Genomic DNA, 22,245 nt, shown 5'->3' on the forward strand with positions numbered 1-22,245 from the left:
GGCTAATCTGGCCTAATAAATTTAACCTGATACTTTTATGAAAAAATACAATACTATGAATACTTACAAACCAGGTTTTTGTGCAGACAGACAAAGCAGAAGCTGTGAGACATGACATCAATTCAGAACTGCCTCAGGTCCTCTCTAAACCGCAGAAATGCAAGCAGCCAAACTCAGAAACTGTTTTTCAATGTTCTTCTCAATTGCCCTGCTTTTACCTCTGAGTGATTATTGTTTTGCCAATTCCAATTTGGCTGTGGCTGCTTTAGTGTTTGAGGGATATAAACATGAGGACACTGGGAAGGTACATCATAGTCATTTTCATCCCGAGTCATTTTATTGGCTCTGATCAGAACCTGTTCATAAATATAACAGCTCCTGCCACTTTGGAGCAGACACAGCTTCTTTGCAAAAATGGGAAAATGCAGTCTCCAGGGAAAGTAATCAAGTCACTAGCAGAGTGAAAGTATTTTGTGGGTTCAGTCACTCCATGCAAGGGAACAGCTGTGCTAGCAGGTAGCAGCACACAGACAGCACTCACCTCGTGGAGTCTGCAACTCAGTGATGTTCTCAGTGCCTTCATCGTCTGAATCTTCAGTTGCCACCACCTTATATCTGTTGCTGCTCTGTTTGTTCAGTACGTGGGGGACCTGCAGCGCAGCCTCTCTCTCTGCAGCCAGGTCCAAATCTTGCTGAGCAAGGTGGGCCCTCAGCTGTCTGATCTCAAACTGGAAGAATAAAACAACAACACGTACTCATGTCAGGTGAACATGGTCAGAAATCCATGTTCTACAGCTTGGTACCTATTTTTTGGTTTATCACTAAACCACTACAGTTTGGGGAAAGCAAACACAATGTGGTTAGGCTGGGATTTGAGTCCAAGGTGCTGACACTATCCCGCAGCTCATGTGAACTAGACCATTGTTCATATCATCTAAAAATAATGACCGTCTCCTGCTGGTCTTCTGTCTTGCATATCTCTGCCTCCTGAAGACACGCCTTTGGACAATTTCTTACAGACGAAACTGCTAAATGAAAGAAAACCTTTACAGAAGACCACCCTTGATAAGCATTTAGGTATTTAGATTCTTGATAAACATCCCTAATCTGCCAGACTTCATAACGGGGATTTCTGTGGAGGAAGGTTCTATCAGCAGCACTGAGGTACTCTTCCAGCCTGAAGTCTTCTGTACTCCCCAGTGTGCAGAAACTCCTGGGGGCAGTCTGCCACTTTCCTGTCCACTCTCCTGAAATACATGAGCTACAGCAGTTAATGGCATTCTGCAGTCAGAATAGGATTTGTCTCAGGACTCATGCTATAAAACAGACACAGACAAGAAGACAGAAGTTACCAGGTACAATTTGATTGATGGACACAGCATATTCTTCCTGTGCCTGACAGCCACATGTCTTCCGTAATGCAAGAAGGAAAATCATTTTTCCAGAGAGGCTGCAGAGATCATTTAAAACCTTATATAAGTTCTATGAAATCCCACTGTCCTTCCCCTCTTCAGACTCTTTTTAAGATCAGTAGTACAGCACTGACCAAGTCATATCTAATTATAAAGAATCTGAGAGGGGAAAGCAAATGAGGCAAGTAACAGGCTAAGGCATTTAAAATGCAGTGCTGCTGGGCTTCCCACAGTTCAAGGCCTGAAAAACCATCAGAGAGCATGAAGCTCCAGCAGCCACACTGCACCTGTCACTCTGTGTTTCAGCAGAGATGGAATTAGCACCCCGATGCTTGAAAACCAGTGTGTAACAGCATGTCGGCTAAACGAAGCTGGCTCTGGCTCTTGGCTCTCAGATGCTGACTCCAATCTACCTTGCCGTCAGATTTTGGAATCCTTCAGCTGACCTAGTTTGCTTCCCTGCGGTCCACAGGAGATACAGCACCGACACCAGGTGCAGAGAACCAGCAGTTCCTCCAAGCTGCATAAGTGACTGGAGGGGAAATGAGACAGAGTTTCCACAGATTTTAGACTGGTAAAAATGAGAGAGAAAAGAAAAAGGGATTCCAACTTGCCATATCTGGAGACTATCTGCTTTCCAAGCATAAGCAAAGGAGCTTACAGTGATCAGAAGGCCTGCTGAGAGAACTCAAATCTAGAGAGCAAAGGAGCAGTTTTACCTCTCTGGTCACATTCAAACCACCTGCTACAAGGATTTAACAAAGCTTGCAGCTTTTTCTCTCTTTAAATCAGTGGACAGCGGTCTGGCAGATGCAGGCCAGATGAAATGCTGTGTGAAATGCTGCATGAAATGCCTATTGCTCTTATCAAAGGGCCTCTGGCTGTGGCAGTCAGAAGAGTCAGGTAGTGTCAACAAACATCAAAACACAGCCCTGCTCCTTGATCCATCAATGAAATCTCCATGGCAGGTCCCTGCTGGTGTTTTGCGTGGTTACCTACCAGCTAGGAGGTAGCAAAATGGGACAACTAACTCTTTCCCCAGGCTTCAGACACCCATTTCAGAGGTGGCAGTACCAATGTGCCATTCAGCGCTGAAAGAGCTGTCGAGAGCTTGATTTTACAACAAAGAGATTTTCAGGTTTTATTCTTGAATCTTAGAAGGAAAGAAAAACTGCCAAATAGCTCATATTTCACCTTTAAGGGGAAAAAAACACCCTTTCAAATGCTCCCTTGGTATAAAAGGAGAAGCACCTATCAAAGTGAAGGGTAAAAAATAAATTTGGAGATTTTTTTTTTAAACTATTGCTTAATCCTAGCTCAAATGAAAAGGCAGTAAGAATTAGGCATCATTACCGTCTTTCTACATTTCACATTTCATCCTTCAATAATATTCCTGTGTCTCCAAAAAATAAATGGTGCTTCTAAAATGCTTACTTCCGGCCTAGAAACAAGATATAATTTTTTTCATGGAACAGAAAAAATGGCAGGCATTTTATAACACAAATAGATAAATACTTAAAAGTGAGCTCAAAAATTCTATTTCTGCATCATGCCCCATTTAGTTACCTTAAGCATTTATGAAGATTGGCTAAACCTTGTAACTAAATCTTCTAGCTTCAAAAGCTTGAAGAGAATCCCTGCATTTTACAGCTGTGCAAAAGGATGCAAACCAAGTGATCCTTCCTGCTGTGGTGAACCTATAGCAAAAATGGGGGAAGAGATCAACTTTCTGACTCCTCCTTCCATTGCCTAATTAATAAAGCAACAGTTTCCAAATATTTTAAATCCATAGATGACTGTTAACCCTTAAAATTTCCACGCACGAGCACCGTCCAGCTTTTAACAGATGAGTTCATGAATTTCATTGTTTAAAATGGCTCTGCCAACAAGCTATAAACCACTCAGCCTGACATGCCAGACCAAGTAGCAGTCTGCAACCATTGCTTGGGATCTCTGCACCGGATAACTCCACTTTTTACAAACCATTCTTCATTTCCTATTTGGATAGCAAAACCAACTGCCTTAGCCGAGTCCCAACCACACAGCCCACATGCAAAACTGGAATCCACAGAAAAAGCGACCACCAGTTACCCAGGTGAACAGCTACTCACCCTGGTACCACAGAAACAGAAGAAGCTTTGCTGCCATCTTATGCTTAAAGGGCAGAAATGCATGCCTTTGTCTGCAGCAGTAGAGGAAGCAGCTGCTTATGAAGGTGGCACAACTGTCATGTTGCAGAAGAAACTGGAAGCCAGGTCTGATACCTTGGCTCATGCAGTGCTTCCCTCATCCACTGCCCGTGGAGTGCACTCACCCACTGCTTCTGAAGTGCTACGTGAACCCTCTCGTGTTGTTTGCTGCAAATACCATCTACGTGTTTGTCTACCGCTGGGTTAGACGGGTAAAGTCCAGAACTGAACACACCACTGGCAAGAGCAGATACAAGGATTACATTCACAGGAAAGCAGCACACTGCTCGGGACTTCAACATCACATGAAAGGTAAATAACAGCACACAGAGATGTTCAGAAAGATAACGGCAAGAACCGACATTGCCTACAAGACCACACAGCTGCAGCTGGGTAACACAGGCTCTCCCTTCCACTGTCTCAGATGGTCAGCGTCCGGGTCTCTGAAGTCTGCCCTGAAGCCTGTGTAGTCATTAAAAGAGTGGCAAGTCAGAATTAGATACTATTGTGTATGCAACTGTCATTTTTTTTATTGTCAGAGGAGGGTATTTCCCTGTAATGACAGTGTTTGTTACACTCCCACACTCACTGTCAGTGATGCAAAGTGGTTCATACAACAGAGACACAAACCGTAGCTCCGTCACAGATGGCAGAGCACAAGACAGGGTCAAAACCCAGCTCAATATTACTGCTTACAAACGCAAAACAAAACTCTCTTATGCTACGGTGCCGTGTTCAAAAAAGGAACTGGGGGATGGCAAATCACCATTTATCATAAGGATTGATTTAAGAAAGTATGACAGTCATTAAGATATCTAAGAAAAGTCTATCAGGAAACACAGATTTTCCTAGGGGTTTAGCTCATGTAAGGCATGCAGATGTTCAGGAAACCAGTGCAGAATTAATTGCTCACAAGTATTAAAAAATATCCCAAGTTATAGAGAAGCTGGCAGGTTTGACCACTGAAAGCAACCCACTAAAAACAAAGGTTAAGCCTAAGAGAAGTGTCTGTTCCTTACAGGCATAATTCAATGAGAGACTGAGAGAGCAAATCACTCTGCAGGTGCTTACATCTATTGGACATTACATTGAGTGCTGACCTCGGGCAGTTCTAACATGTAAAAGAACTAATGAGATTGCTCGGACTGCATGTCACACAGATCAGGGCAGGCCAGATAAATCCACAGAGGGTGTAAAATACAATGTTCTTTTTCAGTAAAAATTCTGGACCAAAGCTTAACATGTGAAATTTGCATTTGCAGTAGGAGCTGATGCAGCTATCCAAATGGATCTGGGCATCTCACATACAGGTAACTACAAGAGAGCTATACTGAGAAAGTTATGGTTCATATTTTGAAGTAGACAACCTTTACTTCAGCCTACAAGAGCTTATCTGTTTAAAAAAAAAAAAAAAAAGCTTATCGTAAGGGAAAAGCAAAAAAAGGCATGCGAACTTATACACTCGCTTTGATTTGTTTTAATTAAGACTTACTTACTCAGAGGTATCACCTCTGTGTTAGGAACCGTGGAAATCTCACAGAGAGCCAGCGGGTGAATAACTTTGTTGTGTGGAGGATAACTTGTTGAGAGACTAAGGTAAACTACCTCCTGACTTCAGATAATTACAAACTGAATAATGCTACTTACCGGCACACCTATGTTATTTATTGTCTTTAATTACATCTACTTCGGTAGCTTCTGGTGGGTTACTTTATCAATAAGCTCCTAATATACCTCGCAATGGAAAAATGCATTTGAAAACTTTGTACAATCACAGCATAATTTAGGCTGAAACTGACTCTGAGGGTCACCTAGTCCAACACTTTGAGGGAGCTGAAGACAGCAGTAAGATCCCTCTTCATCTCTTTTTACAGCTGAACAAGCCCAGCTTCCTCAGCTTCTCCTCCTGCACCATGTTCCGCAGCCCTACCCATCACTGTTGTGTGTCCAAGTCCTTCTTATACTGGGGAGCCCCCACTGCCACAGCACTCCAGGTGTGATCTCACAAGCACTGGGCTACACTTCTTAAATCCTAACTTTGCAGGGTACAAAGGATTAAATCACACATGATTTTTTCACAGCAGGCAAAAGAAAGCCATACTAAAATTTAAGATGTCTTTGTATTTTATACATGTACTGCTGCTGGAGCAACTTTTATATTTACATGGGATGAGATGTGCAAAATAAAGGTGTGATGCATGTGGCTCATGTGAAAACACACTTATTACCAAGAAAAAGGGAGATAAAGATCATCTCACAAAAGAACAAGTAGCTACATTGTCAGGCTGGAAGAGAAAGCTAATTGTCTGGAAATTTAAACTGACTTACTGTTCTCAACATTAGTGCTATTTTGGCAGGAAACAAACCAGAAAGAACTACAGGGCATGCTTGTGCACCTCCTCCCTTCACAAATGCATTAGCTAATTATTTATAAGTAGGTAAAATGACCCAGAGCTCTACATAACATCTCAGTTTATATGCCTGGTTGTATAAAAAGTGCCACCCATCCTATCTGATGTTTTACAACATGCCTGTAAGACTCAAGAAGGGACAGACGTAACAGTGAATCTTATAGTACTTTCCTTTAATGGTCTTGCAAGGCAGTATGATTGACATAGTTTCAGAGAGATCAATGAACATTTTAGCCAGAAGCTTACTTGTGTCTAATGCAGGAGTAATAACTTTGCTCCACTCTATTAGTGCTGTCTGTACAGAACGCCCTGCCCTAAAACTCATCTGCCACTGGGATACAATCCAATGTTTATTTCCATTAGTTTAGTCATTGTTGGTAACAATAAAAATCAGGAGACAGTTGCAAACTAATGATTTATGGGCAGAACGAAACATGGGATGACCTTGGCTGCCTTCCATTCACCAAGAAAATGACTGTTAGTTAGAAATGAATTAAAATTATTGCAAAAGGATAACATAAGTTATTTCTCCGATAGGTAATTTTACCAGCTAAATAGCCCTGTCATTAAGCTAGCAGCTGTTGTACAAATTATATTTCAAGATAAAAAAGAAATTATAGCTTCCATACTTGTTACAGTTTTGAGAATGATGAAAAACCCTATTCTATAGGAGCTGACAGAAAAGGAGCTGTTGTGATAAGGCTGAATACATAGACTGGGCTGCACAGTACTTAGCCAAATGACTCTTATGAAAGTTAAATAGAAAAGATCATATAACTAGATGTATTATCAGAAATGGAAATTCCTTTACAGGTGATTCCAGAGGGAAAAAAAAATAAGACAATCTTCCTTAACTGGAATTTTCATTTCTAGTGAAACTTCAGGATTTTCTTTGTGTTAGGATTTAATTAAGTTATTAAACTGATAGAGCAATACCATCAGCAATATACTCTTTCTATAATTTTATAGTAATTACAGTGAGACTTCTTTAGCTTTTAGTGTTACACATTTTTAGAAATCCCCATTACTGTGATTCCTAATGTTTCTGAGGTTTTGTGAAGTTCTGTTTAACCATCTCAGTCCTTCGGCATTTTCTGCCTTGACCACCCTCCTGCTCCACTCCCTTTTAATGACATCTTTCTTGTCCAACAGAGAATAAATAAAACAGCAAACTATTCAAACAGTTTCAGCAGGGTACTACAGAGACCAAAGTAGTAGTCCAGGCACCCATAATTTATAAAATATATCCTGGCTTTCAGATGTATAGCTGGCCAAAAAAACAACATCTGGAAAGAGTTTTCATGTTTGCACAAGTATATGCTCAGGAACATCCAATGTTGCTCAGGAATGGAAACATAGCTTTATAGCTGTGATATCCTATCACTGGCCAAAAGCACATACAACTGACAAATGAAGCATAATTCAAAAAGCAAGACAATGGGGTTGCATCTTTCTTGCTTTCTTTTTCTTTCTTTCTTTTTTTTTTTTTTTTTTTTAATGTGAACTCCATTTTTCACACACTATATGCAGCACCGTTCGCTGAATTACAGGCAAAGACCCCCATGCAGACTGCTGCTTGGTCTGATCTGACCTGTCCATCTTCTTCTCATTAGAACAGGCTATGCCATAGATGTTTGGTCACCAAAGAGCAAAATAGAGGTGAGGGGAGAAGTTGAAAAGATGAAGCAATGAGAGCAACAAGAATTTCTGTCAAGGTATGGTAACTCATAAAAGGAGCACAGCTTGAGGGGGACGCAGACACTGGCCAGGCACCCGCATGTGGAGGACGTGTGATCACGGCCACAGCCAACCCCAACCTTCTCCCAGGCTGTCCTCGCAGGGAAAATGGGAAGGGGCATTGGAAGCCAGGTCAAGCTGGGTACACTGGGAAGAGCACAGGAAGATTTGAAGGACTTGCAAGACTTGTGCACGTTTTACTTAGTGATCCTTAGGGAACTTCAGTGCTGACAAATTTGGCTCTCCAGGAAGCTACACTTTAAGCAAAAGGAAAAGATAAATTATTCACATGTATAACCAAACATTAAAAAAAATAAGCAAACAAAAAACAATGCAGCCACACAAAAAAACCACCCTTACACTGGTACAAGTTGGCAAACAGGTGATCTTGCTTTCCTTTTACGCTTGTGCACTCATCTTTCATTCCTGCTACCTCATTTCCTGCCTCGGGCCAAAAGAAGCAATTCTGCAACTGTGCAGTGAGCCAGGCTCTAGAAATTATTCCCATAAAAACTGATACTTTGTTTTGTTACACTAAGCTTAATTTGATTACTTTCCAGATCTGTTTCATTAAAAGCATTTGTGCAAATAAACAGCAGAAGGCAGTTGGGCAGAAGGGGAAGGAGGATTATGCGCCTAGCCCAGTTAGCAGTACTAACATAGGCCAACTTAAATTGAGCATGCAGTCATGACATGCATTTGGCTATGTTTACATTAATTACAAACAAGACAACTCCACTCAACAAACCTACATGGAAAGAAATGCCAGACAAATGCTGCTGTTGTGACTTTGATTCCTCCCCTTTGTGTAGATGCACAACAAGGACTCAAATCACACGGTTTAGCACGGAGGAAATAACTGCTCACAAATACAGGTTAAAATTCATCTATGACAAGAAGGCTATTAGCCTGCCAAGTCTTAAGTATCAGCTTCAAAACAGGAGGGCATGGGACTTCTCAGAGAACTGGCCACCATTTATTTTTTTAAATCCTGAACAAACCAGAAATACTGCATATTTATCTAAAGCACTCAAAATCATTTCATTTGCAGAAGATGTTACACCTTCAGAATTTCAATCCCTATTCTCTGACAGAGTAAACAAGATCTCAGAAAAGAAAATGCTGAGAAACCTTTCTAACAGGAACGTTTTCAGCCCTGTCTATAATTACTAAACAAACGTAGTTCATTGGTGTGGTCACAATGACACAGCCTTGGGATGAAGCAGTATCTACATCCACTGCTGGGATGCAGACAACCACAGTGGCTTGCCTCTTCTTCCTATTTAGGTAGGTAGCCTGGGGCTGGCATTGGTGTGCCCAGCTGTGTACCCAGAGGGGAAATACTTTGCGTGCAGTGGAGGCAACAGGTCAGCCCGTGTGCAGAGGTGGCCCTGGGCAGCTAGCTCCCTGCTACCTCAGCTGCCTGCATCAGATGTGGCCCTGCACAGGCGAGGCACCCTGAGATCCTCCCTGCAGGGGCTCCAGACTCAAGAACAGCCGAACTGCTGTAGGCAACACCTCCTGAAAACACACAGACATGCACACTCAAACTCCAAGAATGAGCAATCCTTTAAAAGGTCAGGAAAGCTGATGAAATGAAAAAGCAAAAACCTGGCAGAATTTTAGACATTAAATACCATTAGGAGATATCTTTCCCACCAGATAGTGTACACAATGTTAATGTGAATATCATAATGCTGACAACTTGTTCTTGACTGAATTATGAATCTATTAATTTACGAAGAAAGGATGCAGTACTTGTGTCAATGTCTTCTGTTGCTAACGGCAGCAAATTAGTACATTTACCTCATATTAAACAGCTCAGACATTTGTTTGGCAGGAACTCAGGACAGTAAAACATGAGATATTAGTATGCTGTCACTTTTCTATAGTCCATATTTTTCTATAGCTGATGACACTTGAAAGCTAGGAGAGAACCTGCTCTGTTTTCACAGATTTACTCATCTACCAAAGCAGTATTTCTTTGTGCTTGATGTACAGCTATGCTGTAACCATCAGAGCTCGGATTAGGGCTACCATGGTTAGATATTTGGCAAGCCAGGCATGCAGATAAAGAGAACGGGGATCAGAATGCAAGGTGGCAAAAGCTACTCCCGAACCTCACTTGGGATAATGAGCCCATTTTCACTCAGACTACAGACATTGTTTAACTATTGAGAATATTATCTAGCTGCATAATACATCTCCTAAAAATGAATGCTTTCAAATTTATGTCTGTCAAGAACTTTAACCTAATAGCATGGTCTGACAGACAAAATACTGTAGTGGGACTCAGGAAATCATTGATTTGTCTAGCACGTTTGGTCAAAGGATAAGCTCTTTGTAAAACTGGGTATGTACCATTTCCTGTTCATTTCATGACCAGTGCAGAAGCAGGGATATATTAATATCATTGCACAAAGTTGTCATGAAGAGGACTGCTGACAGGTTTTAGGTTCCTAGGTAAGAGATGGGCACCTAAATCCCTACTCAGATTACACTCCCGTTGGACAGCTGGCCTGTTCTGGGATGAGTTGCCTCCCTTCCAGTCTACTCAGGCCCTTCAGCTTTTTGACTGATTGATCCACTCAGACTTAACCCTCATTTTGTATGTGAAAAGCACCTGTCACAGGTGGGGAGTGGGAGCTGATGCTAGAAAACTCCAGCCCTTACTTGGACACCTCACAGTTATCTCTGCAATTGAAGTAAGTTACTTGGAGGATCAGTCTTTTGTGGGTTGGTGGTGACCTGAATGCCCTGCTTAGCCTGAGTCTTAACTTATATGGCTGGTTTCGACTTTAAAGCAGCTTACTCAGGGACTCATTTACATGAGATTAAGTGTAATTCAGAACTCCTGGCTTCTTCCCTGAGTGATGGTTTTACACTTTTCTCAAACATATTTGTCTGAGATATTTTTACTTTCACCTCCTTTATCTCAAAGACCGAATCGCTAAACATTTGGGGGGGTTGGGAAGAGTCTAAAATCTTGACTTTCTTCCAGAAACTAGAAGCTTCTGGTGCAACAGAAGTCTGCCAAGTGAGCCTCTGACTGACCTACAGGGAAGCTGCCTCCTGCATTCAAAGCACGGAGATTCACTAGCTTTCCTGCAGATGCATACATTTGCCTAGGAATATTGCTTTAATATTGCTGCAATCTTTTTGCATGAATTTTGCATGCTCTGAATATTATGTCTAACTGCACTCTATCAATAAATTAAATTCTGGAAGCATTCCTTTTCTATTCCTCACAACTGTTCTCCTCACCTTAAAAAACACATGCACAGCAGCAGAGGGAGACAACTGCTGTTTGACAAATACCATGCTGACAATATCCTGGATGCAGCTAATATTTCTTTAACGACCTGAAATCTGTCACCTTGCAACAGAAATCTTAGCAATATTCCTCAAACCTTAGCCTGTGGCAAGGTACATAAACTGTTTGATTTGCCATAACAAGCTCTACGCAAATAAAAACATAACTGAACTTTACCCCTTGTTCTTGGCAGATCTGGGTTAGTCTTTCCAGCTGTTCATCTTGAATAACCTTTGCCTTCTCATATTGCTGAATCATCATCTCCATCTCCACTTTCACTGGAAGAACATAGGCTGGAAAACATAAATAAGTACTTAAAGTTAACCCAGCTGTGATTTATTTATTTATTTATTTTTTAAATCGGAGGAAAACCCTTTACAGACTAAAGAATTTCAACCTTCTCAACCACAGTGAGAGAATTCGAATATTTCTTCTGGGTAAGGATTTCTAACACCTGAAATACAGGTCATAAGCAGGGCCTAGCTCTTGTTTGGTCAGAATTCCAATTGTATGGCTGAGCTGAAATGCATCCTGCTTGCTCTTCCTAGCTTTGGCACTAATGCTGATCTTTCCCAGTGCTTACCACAGTTTTTTTGAATTGCTGGGTAGCAGATTTTTCAGCTTGGAGTTGCTCCCATCCCCTCTAAACCTGAACAGCATCATTCCCTTGGGAGAAGAACAATTCCAGAGCCTTAAGCATTTAATTCCTACCTGGTGGTAGGAAGTAAGTCCCTAATGGAAATAGTAGACTAAGGAGGAGACTTTAAAAAAAAAAAAAAAAAAAAAAAAGGAAACAACTTCTATTGTTTTTTAAGCTACAGCCCAGTTTTCAATAGGCCTTCCAAATGTGTTTAGAAATGGTGCTTTTCTCACAATCAAGGCAAACTCGGACTGATGAGCAAAGCTGTTCAACATTTATTGCAACTCTTGATGTTTTATGAAGTTACAAAAGATCCTGAACTTGCCTTGGACACTCACTCATGGTGCTATGACCTTTCCTCAACTCTCAATATAGTTCGGGTATCTGGATCAAAAATAACAGCTTGACTGATCTTTCACACAGGACCGAAGTGATCCTCCATTTATTCCTTTCCCACCTCTTATCACTGTAACCTGAAATGCCTGAAACCACTTCGCATAAAGTAGCCTACACTTAAGTCCTTCCTTCCAGGCACAGCCACTGCTGCTGCTCTGCAATCCTGACTTCCCGAGGACTTCTCTCTCCTGGTGCTTCCCCACAGAGGTCTATGCAAAACACACGACTCATGCTTAGTGACAACTGTGCTGTACCACACACTGGCACTGCAGAGAGCACCTTCAGCATGGAACCACCATGGTAAGAAAATGCTCCTGACCAGATAGGGGATTTGAAGGGGCCTTACAAAATACAAAACGATCAATTTTAAAGGCTCAAAGGGAACAGGAAAAAACAACCACAAACTTGAGACCTACTGTCCTCCGTGGGAGTCATAACTCTCTCCTCTTCAGTGCTTTTAAATTGTAAGAGGAAGAAGGCAAGCATTCTTTCCAAATATTTAAAACCTCTTTTTTCCCAGCCTGTCAGGTAATTCTTGGAGTCACCAACTGAATCACCACTCACCATCAATGATCCTCTTCACTCTCCATATTCGTAATGTGATAATAAGGCTGATAGCATCCCATGGGCTGTTGGGGCCATTAGCCACTGTCGAGGCCACCATTGGTGCCAAGGACAAGATTATGACAGCACCATCAAACACCTAGAGAGAAATGAGTTTTTTCAAACTCTTTCTAAAGATCACAAGCCCTGCCATTTCTGCCTGAGGTCATGAAGGACTCCCACTTCCCCAGAAAGAAATGCAATTATGGTATGTATGTGAAAGGGATACGAGAAGTGGCCAAGTCCCACAAAGGCTGCGTCCTTTTGAGGCAGTGCAACAGAATTCTTCAGTGCTTTACCCACAGTTTATGAGGTGAGGAGAAATAAACTGTGATGGGAGGGCAGGAAGAGAGAAAGGTATTTGGACCACCTGGCCAAAATCTCCACGTAGAAGTGATAGACTAAATGATACTGCTGCTGAAGAGTTTTATTATCACTGGTATTTATTACCCATTACTTGGGATGATGCCATCCCCCAAAAAAGATACATTCCCTGCTTACAGATTTTACTGTCTAAATGAAAAGATCAAGACGACAAGTAGAAAAAGATGGAGCAAAGTGACTTAATGGCTCTTGGCCACATCCTGAATACACAGCATGTGTGGGCTCTATGGCAAGACAGAAAGACTTTGCTCTCACTGCTACTGGGCAGCAAGGGTTTCAAGGCTTTTGGCAACAGGGACTATTCAGAATGATTTGTATGATGTTGGTTGCATTGTGGATTAGATCAGAAAAAGCATCTGTGAGAGTAAACACATCTCACAGCAAACTGGCAATAGAGTTGTGCGTGTGCTACACTTGCCTAGCAGGGTAGAACAGAGTACCGTGTCCTCGTTCCTGCTGGGATGCTTCCCAGCTGCCAAAGACCATTGGTTAATGGCTTGCATACGGAGACAGGACATAGATTTTGTAACCACTACAAGTCAGAACTGTGCATAACAATCCAGTGTATTGAAATTAAACACTTCTAACTGCTCCTATTTGATGGACAGTGAACACCAGACAGTATCAAGAAAGAGTTTTTCATTTTCCTACTCCCCAGATTGTTGCCCAGATTGGGATTATGTGTTACTTTTAACATATGCATTTCCTTTTCTGTCTCTGGAACATTATACACATTCTACCTCATCTTTAATTTGAGGTATAAATGACAGTGTTTATCAAAAGTCAGATTTAACTAAAAAAATCATTTCAAAATACTTTTTTTTTTTTTTTTTGCCAAAATTGTATTGTCTATCAGAAAACTACACACTATTTTTCAATCTGTTCTACTTTCAACTTGATTATGAGGACATGGCTACACAAGTCACATAACACTTTTTACTCATATTGTTCATTATCTCAGGGTAGCGGTACCAACTGTTAGACAAGCACAGCTCTAACAATAAAATCATAGACACATGGAGCAAAAACCCTACAGCCCCTTCCTCCCCATGTAATAAAATATTTCCAAACACAATGCTCTTCTGAGAGTCTCACAGAACAAGGGACTGAATCATACTGCTATGTATCCAAGCATACACTTAGAGGTATGTGCATACTTATCTGATTTAAGAGATATCTGTATTGCACCGGATCTGTAACGAAGACACCCAGAGCAGTTCTTAATATTTTTACTGTGCGTGCCTGGAAAACAGTACAAAGAGTAAGACTACTCACCTCTATTTTGTTTTCAATGTAATCCCATATGCCAAGGACCACAATCCTCAAAATAGTCTAGTAAAATAGATTAGGGGAAAAAATGATGAATGTCATTGCAATTGTAGATAAACACTTAGTCCTTTATCTATTTAGGGGTACATTTTTGTCTTATCTATGCATTATGTATTTCTTCTAAATAATAATGAGGATCCAGAAATAGCTAGGTCAGCTAGGTCTGTGTATTGTAAAAGGAGGTACTGTTTTCTAACCACCATATTTATGACGTTTCACTGAGTCAGTAAGTTCCAAGTTCAAATGTTCATCAGTCCTTCCATCCTCCAAAAATTTCCATTTTAGAGTTTTTTAGTTATGATTCAGATTACTACCAAAAAAAAAAAAAAAAAAAAAAGAAAAGAAAAGAAAGAAGCCTTTAAAAGATTCACACTTGGGCCCCTCTCTGTACTCTTCTGGATGTGAACATTTGAACCTCTCTGTACTATTCGGGAGTTCAGAGCTGTTGCCTTATTATGAAGTTCCAGAAAGTCATAGGATAAGGGAGAAAAATATTTCTATGATACTCCTCTTTAAGCAAAAGAGCTGTAAGATGCATCAGTAACTAGAAAAGAACAATAAAGATGGAAAAGAGAATGAACCAATGGTGAATTCCTATTAACAATCCAATGGCATTGTTCCCCTTCTTTTAAAATCCGGCTTTTAGGATACACCATTAAAGAAAAAAAAACAAAACAACAATCTGATGATTGGGATTGAATTCACATAAAAGCAAAACTGTTTGATGTTTTCTGCCCACTGCAACATCAACTCAGATCTTGACAGACACAACTGGAGCTCCACAACCCACAGAGAAGACAAAATCCCTTCTGCATTAAGGCACAGCACAACCGACAGGGAACGCGGCAGGCCGCTGTGTGAGGGGTCACCATGCCAAGAACTGTGCCAAAGAAGCTAAGTGACTATGCAGTGAATATCCATAACTCCTCTTCATTAAAAATACAGCCATATTAAATCCCAACCAGCTCAGAATTTGTGCCAAACATAGCAGCACTACCAAGCTGCAGAACAGCCCTGGGTTTTTCAGGAGGGTACTGCTCCTGTGCATGCTTCTGTCAAACCCCACGAGTCCAACTGCCTCATTTGGCCCAGGATGACTGTGCAGAGCTCTGTCTTGGCACTCCAAACCTTAACCTGTTTTGCAGAGGGAGACATTGCTATGGGAGATCTGTTGCCTCAAATCCAGTCTCATATAAACACTCCTAAGTGAGCAGGAAAGTGAACTGGCCAGTGCTCGCTCAGGAATGGTACACGTGAAGCACTGGCCAAGTCCGGCTGAGAAAGGGAGCCACTAGTCAGAAGAGCAAATGCAGTGCTCTCTTCCCTCTACAAAAAATGGTAAGACTTTATGTAGACACCAAGAACTGCTAATGCTGCTGGTCTCTGCTCCTAAAAGAACATTTTACTTCCAAAGCCCTTCACAAACGCAATGCAGGAATAAGGTTACTCGCAGCAATCTCCTCAGGAACCTGTATGCACAGTGGTTTAGATGGCAAAGAGATGCCCAGCAGCAGCAGCCCCTCAAATCTCATTTTGCTGGTGTGATGAGACGTGATGCAAGCACAAGGTGTAAGCGCACACACTGCTGTACAACTGCAGCACTTCTGCAGTCTCAGCTCAGGCCCTTTCAGACAGAAGCACCCCAGCTCCCCCAGTCCCCTGGGAGAAGCTGTACAAAACGCTAAGTACAAGGCACCCGTGAGCACACACATCCAGTTGTGTAAGTTAACCTGTGTCCACAGCTGGCAGGCAATGCATGAGGAAAAGCAGTGCCTTCCTTACAGTATGGGGTGCTACCTTTTCAGCAACCCTGTTGACAGCAGGGAAGAATCCAGGTCATTTTCTTCTATGCCAAGGCAGGCTTATGAAGTGCTGTATCAGTGAACAACTACAGGATGGCTACACGCTTCACATCTTTACAGTAGCTGATGGTGAAAACCTTCCTCTGGACAGGTGTGCAGCTGTCCAGCGATCTTTTTGTTGCAATGACAGGGCATACCTGCACAAAGAAAATAGATATACTGCCTCACACCCCCAAAGATGATTTAACACTGAACTGTTGAGATAACATTAAAAAAAAAAAAGTCATTTCTGCCTTTTTAATTCTCACTGCAGTGTTTAAGTAAGACTGCACTACCATCAGATTCGTGGGCCTGAGCCATTCCAAGGGCTGGAAGCTAGCACAAACATTTTCATTTTCAGGCTGCTTGTGTGAATCAGCACAAGTCAGCACTGTCGGGAAGTCTTTCTGGCAGACATTTATTGCAGTAATGCTTCTGGGTGCTACCTCTAGGTGACAGGCACCCCCCTCACAAGAAACGCCTTGATGATCATCTCTGCTCACACACAGAACAAGCGAGCTGTAGGAGGGGAGAGCACGAGGGCAGGATGAACCCAGCTCCCTCTCAGAAAGCCACTAACTTCAGGGCAAACTCCAGGCACAAGTGAGCGCTAAGCTGTAAAGGCATTTCTTCTATATGGAAGGCCTTAAAGCCACACGCTGGCATTATCCACCAGCTTGTCGCTTGCTCATAACCAAACACAGCACCTCACAACTGCTGCTGCAAAAAAACGCGTAAGACAGCTTTGCCTTGGTGCCCTCAGGGAGCTGGAGTCCCAGGAAAGTGCCGTGGGCGAGTGCATCTCACACATACTGTGCAGCCTGATACACAGCCGTGGTATGCTCATGGTCCCCTTGCCAGTCCTTACTACTGGCACTTACTGGCACCACCAAAGCAGGCTTAGCTTTCTCTGCCCTCCCTGTGTTGGCACAAAGTATGGGATCACACCCACCTCAGCTGTCACTGCTCTTACCCAGCGGAGTCTGAACCAAACACATTTGGGCTTCTCAAGGCAAATTTCCCTGAGTGTTCAAAACGATAAATACTTTGACTGAAATGAGAGCACCAGTGTTACTTATAAACAGCACTTTAGTATTTTTCCTAAACTGTCAGAAACAGCTTTCAGACAAACACCCATAGCATTTGTCTGTGTGGTTTCTCTGTACAGAACCTAGCAGAATCTGAAAAAAACAGACAGAAATAAATACTCCAACAAACTTCCTAAGCACTGTATATGGACCAAACTGAAAAGCACAAATGAATTGAAAAGGAATTCCAACTTGAGCATTCATCACAGATGAAACAGACATGTTAGATGTGACTCTTACCATTTGCAGAACTGACATAAAAATCTACAAGAAATCAGGAGAAATGGAGAAGAGCTGCTGTTTTCCCTGGTGTGGGGGCATTTTTCAGCACTGGAGCAGATGCACACACACAGTTTTGCAGTACACTACAGGCATTCTGCTTTTTGGTCACAGATGTCTGAATGCAAACATTAGATATCAGTGGGAGTATATTTCTGCTAAAGGCCACTGCCTTGAAACAGTTAAAAAAAGAAAAAAAATGTTTTAACATTTCTTGACCTAAGAACTTTCAATTAGAAAGTACTTAACTTCCATCTGTCCATATATATGTGTGTGTTTGTGTGTATGTATTTCAGTAGTATCAGAAATACATTTTTGCTTTCTGAGGAAAGCTAAATTATTACATAGAAGTCTGCCCAGTGTACTAATAAAAGTAAGGGACTGAACACTTCTGTTAACTTGTTTTAGTCAGAGTAAAGCCAGATAAAAATAAAACCTTAAACGATTCTTTAGAAAGAAACGTAATTTCCAAGTTGACTTTATCCCTTGGTTATGCACAGCTGCTTGCACAACACGGCCTGCCTGCAGCGCAGGTTGTGCAGAACTGTGTGATGCTGCAGGTTTGCTGTCCAATTTTCTAGGGAAGCTCGGCCAAGTCCTCTGCTGAGCCAGCTGTGTGAATCCCCACACCCTGCGTGACTTAGCCACATTTGTCAGCTGACTGCACTGTACATTTGGTAATTTTAAATACGTCATTGCTTGCACCATTAATATACTATTTACCACTGAGTGACTTGCTGTGCTAAATTCATCCATGGTGTAAAGAAATCAAAAAGGAGGCAGCGCAGCAGGCGAGGCTGGCCCACCAGATTTCTTTCACAGCTCTGCATTCCTAGATGAGGATTAATTATTGCACAGGAGGATTGCACACGAGATGGAGTGGAGCAGAAAGGGTCTTCAGTCGAGTGCTTCCCTCCTTCCACTGCCACAAAACTCTCTCTGTATTACAGAGGGTGTTTACTTCTGCCTTAAGCAGAAACTGTAAGATTAAGCATCTGTCTTTAGGATATATCTCATAAGTCCAAATGTTTATTGAAATCTTTCTCAGAAAGTACACCTTGTACCCAGCCTGTGATTTATAATCTCTCTGGCTCAGGTCTCTCCACAGAGGCCTTAGCTCATAGACAAAACAAGCTTCTTTTGTCACCTTCTGGTGTGCCTGACCTGAGGCACTGCATTAGTTGTTCTGGGTTGTGCTGTTCCCCTGCCCGCAGAGCATGGCGGAACACGTTAGCACCTTTAAATGACACATCCTTCTGCTTCCAGTGCACAGGCATCCTCCTCACATGGATTCTCTTCAAAGCAAGGCTCCAAAATGAGAAGGATAACTACTGCCCTCCCTTCATGTATCGCACAGCACAAAACACTCCCCACTTACTGTTCTCTGTCACTGCTGTGGCTCTATCAGCACACATGGTCACTTAGGAATAATTAATGGCAAAAGCCTGGTGACACGAACAGCCACGAACGTAGTACACCTTTGTCATCGTCTACCACTAATTCTCTCCTGTGGTATCATGTACTCTCAAAATGCACCTTTGCACAAACACTGAAGTTAACTGTAGTCCTGCAATAGCTGCTCTTAAAATAAGGAGAAAAAGAACAAATTTTAAACTGAAAGCTCTGGAGTGATTTGAAAGAGCTTTACAGGAATGGAAATGGCTTACTAGAGCCACAGTATGCCACCAGAAAGTAAGTACAGATTGGACAGAAAATTGTCTTAAGCAACCAGAGGTTCCCTCTAGGCATGAGTACGCTCGTGTTAGTTCTTATCTCTGTAGTGCAGTGCAGAAGGTGCTGGCCTGTGGCTATCAGGAGATGAAAGCCCAGATGAAGTGCTGATAGAGCACACCCTGTATATATGTATGTGTGTGTGTGATATACTCTTGGTGTCAAGAGAAGGTGTCAAGCAAGGTCCCTGGACCTCTACGAAACCTGGTAACTACTCATTTATAAAGCAAGAAAAGTAAGAGCCTAGAAAATACATTCCACAATATATTAACTATTTTTACACATTAACAGAGAAGTAACCTTCAATTTACCTTTATAAATTATGTTAGCATCGAAAATCCATATCTTTCATCCTAGATCCCCCCTCATCAACCACCTGAAGAATCAAAACCTACACAGCCAGCAATGCAGCGTATTTGTGCACCATGAGAAAACTCGTGTACACAGAATGAAAGCAAATATTCAGAAACAAACGTTCTTCCAGCTTATGGAAACATTACAGAATTAATAGAAGATTATTATCTTTCTGCTTATCTGACAGAATCTAATATGCACTCATGAGCCATAGCCAATGAAACAAATCCTTTATCAACTAGGACTCCAGACTTACTCTACTCCATTCCAGAACTTGTTTCTTGTACCCTGCTACAGGAAAAAAGTTGTGATTCAGTGATTGCCTAACTTTAAGCACACACGAAGACTTGGTTTCTCCCATGGAAACATTTGAGCGCTGAAAGCTAGCAGAATGCCTGAGTGCTTGGCTGACAGAAGCACATACAGGGCAACACGAACAACTAATATCAAAGAACTCAATTCTTGCACGCAAATGGTCTCAACAATCTTAGTGGAAAAACACAACTGAGCAGCTACAGAATCAGATATCAGTGGCAATGTGATAAGGCTGTTAAAATACAAGCATACTCCAAGCCACTTACCAAAGCACTGTGACATTCCCCATCATCCTTTTCTCAGCCAACCAAGACTGAATTTGCCCTCTTGACAGGGTGTAACCCCAGCCTTGCTTTGCTGTTGGTACTGGGGTTTCTCTCCCAGTGTCTTTTTCTTCTCTTCTGTCTTAACATCTGGGTAACATTTGGTGCACAGACAAATTGTAGTGATGTATGTAAAGAGACAAACATATACAGTCATCACCACTAGTAAATCCTCTTCAAAATACTTGGAAAAAAGCAAAAAGAGCTGATGTGCAATTCACTTGAATAAGGCTATTTTAACATTGGAAAGTCACAGACAGTGACAGAAAGAAAATATAAAATTGACGGAGTGTAATAAATTCCTTTAAGGCTTATGGCTATAACAGAAATAGAGAGAGAGATGGAAAATGCTGGGAGTGTAGCTACTTAATTTGGTTGGCAGATGTCCTGCTGGCAGTTGCTAGTTGCTGGCATGTCTGTCCCTTCATTTTAACCAAGCAGAAAGCCAGTGCCTGTTTAACTCCACCACGATGGGACCGAAAGTGCTTGCAGTGTCTTTACAGCACCAGCTTTTAATCAGTCACATTTTTCTAAAACATTCAGATTTTCTGCTCAAAGTTTTCTGGATTTTAGTAAGTCTTTTACAAGTTTCTATTATTTCTTCTCCACATCTGAGCTGAAGCCTCTCTCAAGAATTATGTATCCACGTTTACAACTAATGGGAACAAAACTACAGAAAAACCTATAAACATCCAAGGCTGGGACATGGTGCTTGCTATGGAAACAGCCCTTTGTGAACACTAGCGTCTCTCAGTCCTTGGTTTGGGGAGAAAAGCACTGGCTGAAAGACTAATCAATCCTCAGCAGTTGCCTGTTATATCCAAGCAAACCAATTAAGCCTGCTCAAATCTGGAAACTCATCCTGACATCAACAGTCACAGACTGCAAAGTCTCACGGTAACATACAGTTTTCTCAACAAATAACTCAAAAAGACAGCTGACTCATGGTTTTGAGAATCAGAGGGCAAGAAAGCCTCTGAAGGCGCCAGAAGAGTAAATAAAATAAAGATCAATGAAAAAAAAAAAAAAGCATTTCCGTGATATGGAGTTTTTACAGTATTTTATAACCCCTTGAAAAATCAACATTTTTGATTTGGATAAGAAAAGATTATACACTGTTTTTTGTGCTGTTGTTCATTAAACCGCCCTGGCACAAGACCATCCCCAGCAATCCCAGTAGCAATGGTACACCTTCCTTCTGTTCCAGGTCTGTGGTCTTTGAAGCATATCCAGATATGCTGCAGATCCACCTCTATTGCTATAACATGCTCTAGGACTCTGAGCTGCTAAAAATTCACTTAATGAACCATTATCCAAACGTCTAACCTCCTTTGCACTCATTACATGGCTGCCTTGTGGCCTTGGCTTTCATTGATGGAAATTCAACCCATAATCAAATAAGTGGAGGAAGATAAAGAAGATACTTTGAAAGACAGAAAGAGATTTATAAAAAATTAGGACTGCAAGCAGAAAAGGAAAATTAATTTGAAATATCTAATGTAGAAAGGAGGAAAATATCCAAGACAAATGCACAATGAGGATGGTGAGTCAGGCAATCAGCTTTGGCTGTGATAATCTTTTCTGTTACTGTTTTCCTGCAAAGCATTTCTGACACAGTTCGTCCACTCATGCAGGTACTCTGAGTAGAACCAGAACTATTAATGTCTGCCTTGAGACAGGTGAGAACTGGCCTGTCTGCACTGCCACGAGCAACCTAACAAAAACTGCCTGCATGCGAACCAGACTATGGAAGGGGTACAGGAACAAGACACTTCAAGGAGCTGCTAGGATACAAGGAGCTGCATCAGGTTTTGTGGAAAAAACACAACTCAAGGTTATGCCCAGTAGAAGGAAATCGAGGACCACAGGAGAAGCTGCTATGAAACAAGCTCCAGGCAGA

General features: G+C 41.7%; 1 protein-coding gene across 10 annotated transcripts in view; it reads right to left on the reverse strand.

Moving 5' to 3' along the window:
* TMEM266 (transmembrane protein 266) overlaps positions 1-22,245 on the reverse strand; it is a 102,498-nt gene that overhangs the window by 10,448 nt on the left and 69,805 nt on the right. For 9 of the 10 annotated variants that reach the window (XM_084531810.1, XM_084531805.1, XM_084531807.1 and 6 more), the window contains 4 exons: positions 14,247-14,327; positions 12,663-12,801; positions 11,240-11,355; positions 542-728 (listed from right to left, as the gene is read on the reverse strand). In XM_084531810.1, coding sequence (XP_084387936.1) covers positions 542-728; positions 11,240-11,355; positions 12,663-12,801; positions 14,247-14,327 — 523 coding nt within the window. Of the gene's footprint in view, positions 1-541; positions 729-11,239; positions 11,356-12,662; positions 12,802-14,246; positions 14,328-14,360; positions 14,418-22,245 lie in introns of all 10 variants that reach the window. The other variant, XM_084531802.1, reaches the window with a different exon arrangement.

This window comes from Aythya ferina, assembly GCF_964211825.1.
Source record: "Aythya ferina genome assembly, chromosome: 11".
Classification (NCBI taxonomy): domain Eukaryota; kingdom Metazoa; phylum Chordata; class Aves; order Anseriformes; family Anatidae; genus Aythya; species Aythya ferina.